Genomic DNA, 15,710 nt, shown 5'->3' on the forward strand with positions numbered 1-15,710 from the left:
TTATTGAGCGTGTGCGGTCATTATGTATAACAATCACGGAATTTGGTGGTACGTTCGGAAGGAGCATTTCTTGGAAATGTTCATATTCTGCTGCTCAAATTCTCCGTGATAATCACCTGTTTTTGTGCCACGGAAAACGAGGTCAGCACCAGGAATTTACCCACTCTTTAAGTCATGGTATGAATCACTATTGCTCTCACCACCCCTTTTCAGAGATGTCTTGACGCCTAAAGACCAACCCTCTCTCAGCTTCACTGCCTGGTTTCGAAAATATGAATAAACGTTTAATAACATGATTTTTTCACCAGTAGAAAGAGGTTTCCCTTCTTTGCTTCTTATAACAATGTGGGCATTTTCAACGACTGTCCTCAAAAATACCACTATAGCAGTTAAAAAGAAAATTAACTGATAACAGCACTAATAATAACACAGATAACACACGGAATAACTATGACAAGAAAATAACAAAATAAAACAAAACAAGAAACGCGCACAACAAAATTCACTGAACTATCACAGAACACAATGAATCAAAACTGTCGTCCCGCTTCCGCCGACGTGGCAACAACTGAGCTCATGTTGCCAAACTTACCGTATCGTAAGAAGTTTAACTGATAAAGAATGAGTTTGCATACCTCTATTGCTATTCTAACAGTCAGTCTTACTTTCTTTGTGTATCTACTGCAAAAGTAGCTCCATTTTAAGAAGTTTTTCGATACACTAATATTTGAGTCAGAGTAAATCTGACAATCTTACTTGTGACATGCTTCTGCTGTTGTTGTCGGCTACAGTTAGGGTTGCAAGCACTTATATTAATATGCTAGATAAACTTACCAGCTACGCTGGACACACGAACAATTATAAACTGCCGTGCAAGTCAACTCTCAAGTTTAATTTGTTTTAACCAGAATCTTAAAAAACATTTTAAATTCTCTCACTAACCGAGTTAACCAAAACCTTTTTGGTTTTAAACCGGCTTGTTCTTCTACTAAAATACGGTTCGGTTTTCTGTTAATAATCGGCTTCAGTTACAAACACAACCGTTTTTAAATTCGAAACAATTTTCTCTGAAAATCGGAACTGTTTTATAATATTCCCGGTTTTTGAAAAATCTCTGTCGTTTTTTTAAAACCGAAAAACCGTTATTTCTTTTCGCACCAGTAGTATGGAATACCATACAGGACAGTGGGTGGTCCGGAACCTCCCCCGTAAACGTTGTTTTAGGCTTTTTTTTTTTCTTTTTACAAATTTTAACCTTTATATTTCCCCACCGCTTCAATGACTTGTTGAGGCAAATTTAGTTTTGCTTAAATCCTTTCAATAGAGAAATGGCAAGTGCATTTAAACAGGATTTATATCATAAATAACAATAAAATACATAAAAAATACAGTGTACTGAAAATAGCATAAGCAAACAACTTTGACAGTTTTAAAATTGGCTACGTATAATTTTAACAAAAATAATAATGCAGGAATTAAAAAAAAAAACTTTTAGAGGTGCATAGCCCCGGATCCTCCCTACACCTTTCGTAAACCTCTCGTGATGAGGAGGGAATCTCATAAATTGTGGATGAAATTAAGAAAACTCAGGACATAAATAAATTTACAAAGCAATCCGAATAAATTTTGAGATGAGACGAGAATAATCCATCGATAATTGAGACGAGAAATAAGTTTTCCATAATCCAGACGAGGCGAGAAAACCTAATTTCTCGTACAGATTTGAGATTGTCACTATTCATCTAGCGATCCCGAAAACTATGAGCTCTACACTAATCTTAGTGAGTCTGGACATTTTAATTTTCATCCCTACCATATGGATGGGGGTAAGCTAAGACTTGAACAGCTTCGGGAGAGTTAGTATTCATCTTAGTGACCCCCAAACTATGAAATCGACACTAATATCAATCGTTTCTGATTATTTTTACATATCAACCCACTACCAACTCTCATATACTTAAAGCGCGCCCTCCCAATAAAAAGGGAATCAATACGTATGCCAGGAACATTTACTTAGGGGGATGTTCAAAATAAAAGGGGGCGTATTCACAAAGGAATATATTCTGTAACTCGACTATCAGTGATAATAACTGGTTTAATGGTTTCCTCCCTCTCAACCTTCATTTATACGTATCAATTTGCTATATATAAAAAAATTACACGCTTAATTATTTCTCGAAAGGAACTGCGGCAAACACAAGAGAAGGATTAAACATGTCTATATTGTTAATTGTCTTGATCGAAACTCCGAAACAATGAAATCATGTTTTATACAAAACCAGATATGAGCATGTGTTTACTTCGTATTTTGAAAGGAAACAAATATATCAGCAAACTTTTTTTTTTAATTGATACAATAAACATATGATGCTGATCGGTGGAATTGGATTTGAAGATAGAATTGGATTCCTTTTCTATCCAGGGTATATAAAAAAGTGAATGTTAGAAGGGTCTAGAATCTGAAGAAAATTATCAAAAACGCTAAATATTCCCAGGCTGTTTGCTTATTTTTTTAAAAAAGTCCAATTTCAGCTTTCTAAGTTGAGCGGCTGGTGAGATATTTTTTTTTGCAAACATTTGAATTCCTCCCCACTCATCCTCCCCACTCCCCCTATTATAATCAATGTGATATGATAACATCTTAATTGGGATTGGGATCTAATATAAACCGAAAATCTTTTCATTCTGCTTTCCCGTTTGGCCATACATAAAATTGGATTACACACGCTATTAAGTTATTTAAAAGTAAAGATACTGTTATAAATAACTACATAAAGTGACATGTGTTGTTCACTTCCCACCACTTGTTCTACGAATAGAGGCAATCTTAGGGTCCGTAACCCTGTTGTATGAGACTATATGCATATGTATAAAGGGACAATAGTCTTTCATCCTATCTGACAGAAAAGTGCACTTTTTGCCACTGGCTACCCTGGTTCGACGCGTTTGACGTACTTCCGTTTTATATTCTTCCTAGGGTGAAACAAAGAGTAGAAATAGTTTTCGAGGTCATTGAAATGAATACTGATACTCCCAACGCTATTAGGTCCAAGCTCAGTCCCCAGTGTGGGTAAGACACCCTTAGCACCCTAGCGTGGGATTGGAATAAGCTGACATGTAAAAGTAATCAAAAACGATCCATATTAGCATTGAATTCATAATTTTCGGAATCGCTAAGATGAACTCTGACACTCTAGATGCTATTTAGCTCCACGTTCAGCTCCAATTGACATAGAAGATAAGAAGGGATGAAAAGTAAAATATCCAAAAGGAACGAGGATAGTATCGAATCCATAGTTTTCGGGGTCGGAAAACGGCTTATCTGTTTGAAATAACTTTTGAAACACAGTATGTACGTCAAGGTATTTTTTTTACAATGTCACTTGATTAAAGTTTGTACTCCGTCGGTAGGATGTTTCAAAATGTACGCCAAAAATATGGATTGTCATCCTTACACTTTCATTGAAATGCTCATCGTAAGGGGGAAGGTGATTGAGATATTTCCCATACACTTATTCTCCCCGTGCGAAAAACTGCTGAACGTTAATTACAAAGCTGCTTCCAGTAGCCATGTATAAAGTGAACGATCAAGGTATTTAAGCAGTTACACTTTCTGTAAGTATATATCTCCAGTCTTATATCAGGCACATAAAATAGATCTTGCTTTTCCTTATTAAATGAAACTTACCATTTCCTTTACAATCATTCTAATAAGATGGATTATACTAGCAAAGTTGAAATATTTTCGTTCACGTGCATTTATCCTGTGTCGGAAAAATATCAGTATGCATTAAATTTCGTAGAATGTTCTGAGCATACATTCTTTCGACATGTAGAGCAAATTCCAGACATAAGATCAGAGGTACTCCTAAGTAAAGAAGAAGGGTTCGCATTCACTATAAGAATTGTTTTCTTCTTTCAAGCTATTTCTTTAGTATTTCTATAGTAAAGTCGTCATAATGAGCAAAGCTAAAACAGACAAACTGACTAATAATATTCGGTCATACTTTATAAATGGATAATAATAGAAGATAGTATATGGGCTCAAGAATCCACAGCACAAACACTTGGGATTCCTAAGATTAACTAAACTGTAAACTTAATGATAATAGTAATCAAGCGTATCTGGATAGAAATCGAAATAAAAATTTCTAAGAAAATTCCCAGAACCAAAATCTTGAGGTAAGGATAGCTAAAGTAAATGTGGAAAGATGTTCTCATAAATAGTAAAAGGGAAAAAAACACACACACACACACACACACACACACACACACACACACACACACACACACACACACACACACACACACACACACACACACACACACACACACACACACACACACACACACACACACACACACACACACACACACACACACACACACACACACACACACACACACACACACACACACACACACACACACACACACACACACACACACACACACACACACACACACACACACACACACACACACACACACACACACACACACACACACACACACACACACACACACACACACACACACAAAAGTACAGTTTACCGTAGATTCCTTTTTCAAATCTTAACTTGTTTGGTTTACTTCTATTCATATTTACTGTAATTAACCTTTGTGCAATACGAACAGACAGATTGGCGAAGATATTTAGCCCGAGGGAATTTGGCTTCTCTTTTACACATAGTCTACATTTTATAATTCATATTGATTCTGTACGTTATGCATTGAATTGAAGTAGTAAAAAGAAATATCCAATTGCCCGTTCTTGTGAATGTGTTTTACTTGCTTTCGTAATTTTTTTTTAAAAAAAGAAAGAACCTATGGTATAGTACTTTATAGAAAAGGAAACGTCTTTTCAGAAGGCAGTTACACATGTAGAATGATATTTCTTTTTTCGTTTCTCAGCCTCCGAAGCAAAAAATATCGGATCCAGAAGAACTTGCAGACTACCAGCATAGGAAAAGGAAGACATTTGAAGATAATATAAGAAAGAATAGGACAGTTATTAGCAATTGGATTAAGTATGCTCAGTGGGAAGAAAGTCAAAAGGAAATTCAAAGGTAGGAAATGTTACGCATTCAACTTACGAATTCTTAGGTTTTGTGAGATTCATTCATAACATTAAATTAGATGAATAGATAAATATTAAGTAACGTAAAATTACTAAACAATGACTTTGGACGCATTTTAAACAGTTTAAACAACCTGACCATAAGTGTCTTTTATAGTATATAAATTAAAATTGAGATGGTTTCGATGGATCCTTCCCATCATTATCATCTATGAGTAGAGTTTTCTACAGCACATAGTGTTCCAAATACAAAACCTTTTTTATCCGTTGTATTTGGCCATATATAGCTTTGCAAATCACAGGAAAGTTCATAGTAATTAATTAATCTGCATAGTTTGTTCGTATCGCATTGATGATGATGGAGCTTTGTCGAAACAGTCATCAATGTTAAGTGGAACGCTTAAGGTAAGGCTGTTTAAAACTATTAATTAAGGTAAATCATCATCTAGAAACGCGTTTGTGAAAAAAGTTTAATCACAAACTTCTTAGTTATATTTCACATTAGGAATGCTAGGTTGAAGTTCAATATACATGCAATTAGAAATTGTTCCTGATTGAAGTACTTGTGATTCGGATTTAGCATTAAGCAATAGATCCACAGCTTATGAAGCCTTGGTGCTGGAAAGAGACCTCAAACTCCAAGCAAACGAAAAATTAGGTAATGGCCTTATTTTACGTAAAATCGATGGAAGATGGTTGAGACGACCATGAAATCCAACTGCAAGAAAGGATACATTCTGTGGAGCAAAGAGATATTTTTATTTTGACTGTAAACATTTAATTTCCGTCCTCCCTATCCTTACCAAAATACTACTCCGTGTCTAAGTTTTTAAAATGCTGACAGTCGTCAGCGAAAATTCTATGTTTAGTATAATTTTTTGAACGATCTATAGGAATTTGGAGCGGGGCAAAAGTGGGTGCAATTGAGTTTACTAAATGGATGAGCTCACAAGATATTCAAGTCGTTCTTGACAGTCATCTGTCACAGTGTTTCGTAAAACTTTTTTTTTTAATACTGTAAGTTAGAGATCTGAAAATAAATAAATAAGTTAGTAGGTTAATAAATTACAAAGAATGAAAAAATGATTTGAATGGACCGGGACTCGAACCCTGGATCTCCGGCATACCGTGCCGATGCATTAACCACTACACCAATCCAGTCCGCTTCCCAGAACAGCCAAATACTCTCTCACTCCTACAGTCGGTGCTCTCCAGTCAGACCACATGGCTTGTACTACAGCCTAGCTGCTGCGCTTGGACAATCCAGTGTCCATATATATTAAGAACACTTTTTGACGGTTGTGATTTCACATATTAATGAAAGGAGGAAAACAGCAGTTATTACCTTCTTTCATTAATATACGTTTGTAGGTTGTTGAAACCTGTTTTTGTTACCCACCATTGATCCAATTAGAAAATGACCAACTTACAGAATATATGTAAATTAGAAAGGAAACTCTTCACTTGTAATAAATTCATCTTTAATATAAAGGTAACCAAGAAAATTCTGTCGAATTTTATGGAGATCTGTGTTCCATTGGCCCTCACACCGTGAGTTGAATGCGAATGAAGATAAGGCGAAGGTCAGTTATTGGTGTGGGTATATCCAACATACTATCTGGTTGTGGCAGTTCACTTACACCGTGAACTTTCGTAAGGACAGAGTGAACATGGAACCTCCACAGAGCGTCATAAAGGCGTGTAAGGTTTACGAGTTCAAACTGGGATCAAACGTCGCTGCAGCGGGGCGGAAGATATGCCAAGCTTTTGGTGAGTGTGGCGTGATTACGTGGGCAGTACAGCGGTGGTTTAACAAATTTAAGGACGGTGACGAAACAGTCGAAGCCGCACCACGTGCCGCAAGACCAACACATGTACAAAATGAAGATCTTCAGGCAGCAATTGAGGCGAACAGTGGCCAGACATGTGAGGCACTGGGACTACAATTCAGTATGACTGGAGAAAACATTCAGCAGCACCTCCATCAACTTAGGAAGCACTATAGTTGGGTCGATGGGTCCCACATAATTTGACTCCGGGCCAGAAGGCAACGCGAGCAAGCACCTGTGTTTGTTTGCTGTCTCGTCTAGGAAGGAGCCATTTCTGGACAGGTTGTTGACTTGTGATGAGAAGAGGATCCTATACGAAGCTCCACGGCGCCATCATCATTGGTTAGCATCCCATGAACCGGTTCCAAAACACCCGAAACCAACACTGCACCATAAGAAGGTCCTAATGTGTGTTTGGTGGACTGCTAGCTGCATTGCGTCGGGAACTGCTACCAGCTGGTCAGAGCATCAATGCAACTGTGTACTGTCAGCAGTTGATCCGTGTTTAAGAAAAACTCAAAGCTCTAGAGCCAGCACTTGTGAATCGCAAAGGGGTCCTCCTGTTACAGGACAACGCTATGCCCCACGTGGCTAGGATGACCTGGAACATCATTCTACGCCTTGAATGGGAAACATTATTGCATCCGCCGTACTCCCCGAACTTTGCACCGTCCGATTATCACCTGTTCCATTCCTTGGACAATCACCTTAGAGGACGCCAGTTCAAATCCCTAGTAGAGGTGCAAAATGCAGTTGATACCCTCTTCTCCACGGCCCATCAATTTCTACTGCGATGGAATCCATGGCATTCCAGAACATTGGTCGTCGTCATCAGATCGTCGATGTGATGGGGACTATTTTTGATCTTGGAGGTACGTCTTAGGTGACATCGATGTTCGAAGGTGGTGGGTGAAAACGCGACAGAACTTTCTTGGTTACCTTTATAAATCTAATTTTATGAAAGATAGGGATCATTATAAAACGTAACTTCTTAAAATAATAATAGTTTTGTATATTATTTTGTATTCGTTACTTAATCACGTTCTAAAAACCTTTCTTCTAGAATAAAAATACATTTAATGCAAATTCAATTTAAAGTGCTAATACCAACAAAAACACTACGATGTAGTCTTCCTGGTGGGAGTCCATGTGGCTCGATTCTCACGTTAAGCTGTAGGTTCACGCGTCATGTAACCTTAGGACGTGAAACTCGAGACCAACCACCAACTGCAATACATTCTGTTTTCATCTCTCTCTTCCGTGAAGGCCCTTTTATACCATATTGACAAGAATCTTTTTGCCATTTGTTAACACTTTGGTGCAAATGTTTTGTAGAAGAAAGAGAACTGAGTATATATCTGGAAAACACTTGATTAGATGATTTAAGTGTTGCAGAGAATCAATGAAAAATCTTCATTAAAAACATTTTTAGTTCGTATATATGTCGACATTTCCACTTAAAAGTCCTTTTTGTTTACCTAGCTTCTGTAAAAGCTTCCTCTAATTTGTCTAAATTCTTTTCTTTTGAAAACTGCAATGCAAAGGAATGTGTGGGAAACACAAATTTCCAGAAAAACGAGAACATTAAAGGTCACGTACTCAATTAGTTATTGAGCGTATGGGACACATTTGCAATAATAATAATAATAATAATATAAAGACACCTGTAATGTTCCGTCAGTGCGTGCCTTTTAGCCTATATTTCAATTACTCTAGGGGGCAATTTTCTTCAGGACAGAGGGCTTAAATGATTTTCTTATGCAGATTTGAAGCATATTACATTAGGACAAAGAACTTATTATGAAATATGGATAACGGAAACATTCAAAAAGACTAGGGTGCTATTATTACTAATTACATTGACAAAACAAATTTTAATACGTCAAAATACTTTATTACAATTTGTGTATCTGTACAAAAATTATAAAATTCACAATTTATGGGTTGTAATAATTATTATTGACAGTAATGTTTAATCTGGCAACACTTTACATCTAGAAACGTGAAACGCTCATCGTTTGATAGTCACAATGAAGATAACATCGAGTAACTCCTACAAAATAAATAAATAAAATACTCATATATTATTAGGTTAACAGCTCTTAACTAGTAAGATAAATAACTGGTTGTGGATACCTCATTTAAGGAAGCTAATCATAATAATTTTTGCGATGTACCATAGTTAGTTGCACAATAATTTAAGCTCTCTGGCCTAACGAAAGTTACCCGCTGAAGTAATTGAAATATGGACTGAAAAACACGCACTGAATGAACATTACAGATGAGTCATTACATTATTATTATCACATATACAGCTCAGTGTTAAGTTTAGGTGAGCAATATACACAAATGAATCTTAAGTGGAGTTACCACATGTCACACTTAAAAAAATGGGATTATAATAGTATTTGATGATTATTCGAAGATAAATAATTTTGAAATAAGTAGGTTCAGGATACTGCTAATGTAATGATTAAGTGAAATTTTTTAATGCAATTGGTTTACTATATACATTTTGATCATAATATAAATAATTTTCAACAGAGCAAGATCCATATACGAGCGGGCGTTGGATGTGGATCACAGGAATATTACACTATGGCTCAAATACACAGAAATGGAAATGCGAAATCGACAGGTCAATCATGCTCGCAACTTATGGGACAGAGCTGTTACGATATTACCTCGAGCAAATCAATTTTGGTATAAGTATACCTATATGGAAGAAATGGTTGGCAATATTGCAGGTAAGTTATCATTTATTTATTTATTTATTTTTAAGTGTATTTTGTTGTTTTTATGATTGAAAGTAGTTAGAAGATTGTTGAGATTAACCATTAGTGTGAGCACTTGCACCAGGATATCATATATTCTGTTACTTAATATCGTATGACAGAAACTTCTAAATGGGATGCAACGTGTATGTCAATTATTTAATCCCGATTAATATTTTCTACTTGAAATGAGCAGTATCTGTAGAAGGATTTCATCAAGGAATTTCGATTGGTAGAGACGTTTTCTTCATGTACAGTTTCTGTCCCTTCCTTCATATTCGCAAACAGCATCCAAATGATGCCAACAACCAGACCTCCCACCGGCACAACTTATCCGTCAATGCGTTCTTCGATGTTGCCTTATAACCGAAACTTCCCGATACAACTAAAACTGCTAAAACCTAAATAAATAAAATTTCACACAATTTTCAAAATTCGTTTCCATCTAACACGAATGAAAGTTTGGTCCTCTTTTCTGTTGTTAAATTTTCAGTTTTGCAAAGTTAATTACGTCTTTTCCTTTCTTTTTCTTAGTGTTAAAATCTGTTTAATTTCCGCAGGGAAGGGTGGGGGAGAAAAGAAAATCCATACCTGCAAACATAAGTGGCAGAAACACCACCCAAAATGTGATAACACAGAAAACTGTCAACTTCATTTACTGCCCTTCATAAATCAGTTTCTACTGAATTTGATGACGTTCTAAACTACCTTGGTGCGGCGGCTCTGGATAGTAATTGTATACGAGGAAAGTGTACAGACTTTACAAACATTGCTTCATAGTAATAGTGCATGTTACTTCTAGTACTTTCAATTTTTTATGTGAAAAGGAAATCCATAATTATTGGAAGAATGGGAAATCCATCTCATTGAGCCCCTGCAGATTAGTATCGTCTGTCTGTCAACAAAAGTTTCAAGCAGATTTGATTTTTCCTCAAGTCTACAATTTTAATTTCTGGAAAGACAAAGCAAGTTAATAACGGGAAAGTGCTGCAAGTGAATGGTTGGCGATTAAGAGGCCTCATCCCAGCGAAATTAAAATACCGCTAATTTTACAGTAATTATGTTATATCTTCAAATAGATAAAAGATAATGGAAATGTGGAACAAGAGCGCCCTAGACAATATCATTTTACATGAGATACCGTTATCATGACTCACTTATATACTTTCGATTTCAAGCCATTTTGAAAATCGGCATTTATTTTCGCGTTTCTAAACGGCTGAAAATGGAAAGCCACTAGGTGACTTGTGATAACGGTACCTCACGCAAAATATTTTTGTCTAGGGCGCTCTTGTTCCACATTTCAATTATTTTTTATCTATTTGAAGATATCACATAATTACTGTAAAATTAGCGGTATTTTAATTTCGCCGGGATGATGCCTGTTAAATCCGTTTCTCCTAAAGTATCTTGTAAGGTAAATACCATCCCTCAAAACTTAAACGTAAAATTTGCATGCTTTCTACTTATAACTTCAAAAAACATACATTATTTAAAATATGTTGAACATAACCATCTACAAGATGAGATATTTGATGTGCTTAATCTTATTTGTTGAAGCATGTGTAATTGGATTTTTTTTGTTGTTTCAATGAAGGAAGTGTCATCTACGAAATTGGATAAACAAAGGTAGAACTTTTTATTTGTTTTAGGTTTGTAGATAGTGATATTAATGAAAATGTATGGAGTAAATAAATGCAAAAGTAATATAATCGAAGAAACCATTCGGAAGAATAAAAGCGTTTTTTGTCGGTTGCTGAATACGAGGAAAGACTCATCAAATATTTCGCGTGTAGTGTTGTACTCTATAAAGATACGAACATACGAAAGAAGTATGATAAATGACTTAGAGGTGTTCGAAATGTGGTTACGGAGGAGAATGGAAATAGCAACTGGGAAGAACAAAATAAGGATTTGTAAGCTAAACTTGTAAAGAGAACAGTACTGGAGATACGATGACTACTCAAAAAAGGCTGAGAATGTCTCTTTTTGTTTTACTCATGGAATACACTAAGCTGGGTCCAGATTGGTGTGGCCTTCTTCAAAGTAGTCTCCGTCATAATGATGGGTTAAATGCACTTTGCTTATTGCTTCTATTAGTCCTGGAACACGTGCTGGAAACTATCTTTTGGCGTCTTCAAAACAGTCCCAGACTAATTCACGGCGGCGTCCGAAGAACAAAAACGTCCTCCTTTGCGCTCCCTAGCCCCTTTTTCAAACAGAAGAAAAGAAAACAGTTCATAGGGAGCTAAGTTTGGAGAGTATAGAGGATTTGGGACATTCGATGTTTCTGCGGACCAAATATTGGGTAACAACGTTGCACACATGAGGACGTGTATTGTGGTGAAAGCGCCAATTAGAAGGAATTTCGGTCGTTTTAGTTTTTAGACTTGTTTTAACACTCACGTGTAACTGTGTGTGTGTGGATGGACATCATTCCACGGCAGTCGAAGAACGACATGACCATTACTGTTCCTGCCGACCTTCGCCTTCTTTGGCATTGGAGAATGTAGTGATTTCCATACGAAATTTTAAATTTCCCGTTTGCTTTCCGGCCGTAATGGTGAAGCCAAGTTTCATCACCTGTAATGATGGAATTTAGGCATGCATTCCGATACTTTTAGGCCAACGTCTCATATAGTCTCGCTGCTGAAAGGGACGCTAAACTCAAATCAAATCAAAAACCACATGCCTGCTGCAACAATCTGTACGCTTCCATTCCAGATTTCTGAAACGAACGCAAAACTTGCAAAGCAGCGACTGATGAACTAGTGTGGTGTGCTTATACCTTGTGCACCCCCGCATTCACTATCCTTGTATTTTTGCCCAAGGCTGATCTATTTTCATCATGCAACAGTGTTTCTTCGCTTGTGCGTTTAAAAGAAATAAGTCTGTCTTTGTTGACTGGCCCTCGTAGTTACAAAGAAAGAAGAAACCAATTAGGACATTATTTAAAAGTAAATTGCGTCTTTTAAGAAAATAAAAGACGGTATACTAGAAGGTAGTAACCAAACGGAAAGATGGGGATTGTAATTTATATATTATATCAAAGAAAGTAATTGTGACATCAGAACGAAAATATAAAGGGAAAGTGGTTCTGAAATCTTTTAAATTTGGGGCAAGTGACTCACCAATGATGGCAGAATAATAATATGTTGTTGTTTTTGCATTATAATTTGACATGTTTCAGTTAGCATTTGTGCTTTTGGATACATGACACGCTGTTATATTCTTATTTGTTTAGGTGCAAGACAAGTATTTGAGAGATGGATGAGTTGGGAGCCTGAAGAGCAAGCCTGGCTAACATACATAAAATTTGAGTTGCGATACAAGGAAATAGATCGAGCCAGATCTATCTATGAGCGATTTGTTTATGTGCATCCGAACGTCAAGAACTGGATTAAGTATGCCAAGTAAGTATGAAGTTATTAAGAAAAAATCAACTGTAATATTGTTCAATGTAAAAGCTCCCTCGTGTTTAAATGTATATTACTATTGCTTTGACATGGAGCCTGAGTTCAACTCTCGGTTGGGATATATGTGGTTCATTATTCGGGGTTAAATTTTGAAATGTAGTCTCCTTCTTTTTGGCTAACCTGAAAGCTCCCAGTAAAATTCAGAAAAAGTAGTGAAAACATAGTCCTGGTACTGAGAAGAAATGCAAATTCATTCAAAATCAAGACAATCATTCAACATAAAACCTGTCTAGTAAAACCTTGAAGTCAGACATGAAGTTTTCGATTGGATATACAACGAATCTTTTGAATCACTTACAAGAAGAACCCCATTTCATATATTTGAACGAAATTTTTTGCTCAGTATGTGCACAATGGGAACTTGGAAAATAAGGCCGCAAACTAGTAAACTGAAGTGCACGATTTTTTTTTTATTTTATAGAAACAAAATTAGACTAAAGGCATGTTTATATTTAGCTCTAGCTGCTCTTATTTGTGTTCCGAATGCAAATTAAGATGGAAAGGCGAAAAACATATTGAAAAGAACAAGAAGAGCGCAAATGATATGTATTGCCTCAAAGTTTTTACATGACAAGAACTAATTTTGCCTCTATCGCGTGAAATTAAACTGCTAAGCATATAACCATTTCATAGGTATATTTTATTTATACATACCATATATATATAAGTCAATTCATATTTTTATAAATGTGCATATTTGCTTAATTATATTTAGAGAAGGTCAAAAGTAACAGTTTTTTAAATTTTTATTTATTTATTTATTTTAATGCAAGTAGCATATTAAAGTTGGCTGGCAACTACTTTAAAATTCACGCTAGAGAGCTATGCAATTGGATCATCGATACCCTTAGTAGAAGTTTTGTGGTCAGCGTCAAATGTTTTAGTGTAGTCTACAAAAGAGTGGCAACGAGGAGTAGTCAGATTTTGTGGGTTAAACGGAAAGTTTCCACTGAAATAGACAATAAAATAATGGACGCGTTAAGTAGTAAAAAGATAAATTCAAACAACAGTTAAGTTTTTTGAATTAAGATCATGTAAACCTTATCGATTGGCTTCGTTCTGATCGACACATAACCGTTGCAACATCAGACACTGTTAGAAATATTGAAGAGGTAATTCAGGATTACCGACGGGTCCATAGCAGATCATCATTTCATATGGTACTGTATTGTGGATGGCAAATCATGCCAGACTTTCTGGAAGATACTGTGACTGACAACGAGTCCTATAATGTTTGAGCATGCCTTTATGTTCTTAGCAGCGACACAGAGAAATGAGAAGAGCGAAGGAAGGGAGAGAGCTAGGCAGGAGAAAGATGTTAAGAATACACAACTAGACCTTGATACACGGATAAGATACTCCACCTTAGATGTTCTAATTGCCTGTTACCACTGCTGTCGCTAACATCAGGTTGCTTGATATGTTCCTTACATCTGGATTACGAGGATGGGGGAAGAAATTATGGAGTTACGTAGCCTCTAACTGAAATTGTCGGAACAAAACACTTGAAATGATAGAAAAACGTTCGATGGTCCTTTCAAGAAATTTCATTTTCGCTCTGCTCAACAAGTCACCACTGGTAGTGTTAAGGGCACATGCAGAGTATTTTTCTTGTAGATTTCTCTCCTTCTTTCCTCTTTATAACAATCTATGCTAATAGTATTAGCAAGTTTAACAAAGTTAGTTCCTCTTGTGGAAATAGCACTAGCAGACATGGTTCAGATGTCAGGTTGTTTCAGACAATGCTCATTTCCATGTAACCTAGCACATTTGTTTTAAAATCACTTAGTTTGACTGGAAAGTGCTTCAGGATCCACTACACAGTCCGAATCTAGCTTTTTCAGGCTTACATCTGATTGATTCTTTGATACGATGCTTGAACGATTAATAATTCGAGTCGGCTGAAGTTTAATCTGTTGTTTGCATTTGGATGTGCGCCCACAAAACGGGCTTTTATGAATAAAGTACGTAAAACTATTGCCACGTTAGGAGAAATGTCTCGACCTTCAGTTCTTATATTGAAAAATGATTAATACAAGTAGTATCATTATGTATATTTTGGTTGGCTGTTCATAAAATTTCTGATAGGGAGGAATTGTGAGAGTTACTTTTGATCAAGTCACAGACGTTTCGTCGAACAGAACTTCCTGTTAACTTTCTCTTTGTTTATATCAAATATATTGTAACACTTCACGAATTTCAAGTAATTTTTATGCATGTTAACACGTTAAAAGAGGCTTTTTCTATAAATTGTGTAGTCGCTGTAGAACAATCGCCCGAAAAAAAAAAAAAAAAAAAAAAAATCGAGGTGGAATCTATACTAGTCTGGCTGCCAGACTTCCCTGTGCTTTCTCATCGGTCTTGTGTGTCCACTGTTGTTGGATTACTTACACAAATTGTCGCCACGTGATTGATCAATAAGTATTTGAGAAATAAGATTTTAAAACACAGAGAAACTAGTCGTGTCAGTACCTCACCTAGTGGAAGAGCCGCTATGCAAGCGAGAGATCGGAGTTCAAGACCTAGTAATCTAGCGATCAGATTTTTAAAT

The 15,710-nt window shown here is 36.2% G+C and overlaps 1 protein-coding gene across 1 annotated transcript in view; it reads left to right on the top strand.

The window, feature by feature from the left end:
- crn (pre-mRNA splicing factor crn) overlaps positions 1-15,710 on the top strand; it is a 57,094-nt gene that overhangs the window by 13,428 nt on the left and 27,956 nt on the right. Inside the window, exons 3-5 of the mRNA XM_081772097.1 lie at positions 4,915-5,069; positions 9,454-9,656; positions 12,928-13,096. Coding sequence (XP_081628223.1) covers positions 4,915-5,069; positions 9,454-9,656; positions 12,928-13,096 — 527 coding nt within the window. The remainder of the gene's footprint in view (positions 1-4,914; positions 5,070-9,453; positions 9,657-12,927; positions 13,097-15,710) is intronic.

Source organism: Thermobia domestica, chromosome 9, assembly GCF_964235325.1.
Source record: "Thermobia domestica chromosome 9, izTheDome1.hap1.1, whole genome shotgun sequence".
In the NCBI taxonomy this organism is placed as follows: Eukaryota; Metazoa; Arthropoda; class Insecta; order Zygentoma; family Lepismatidae; genus Thermobia; species Thermobia domestica.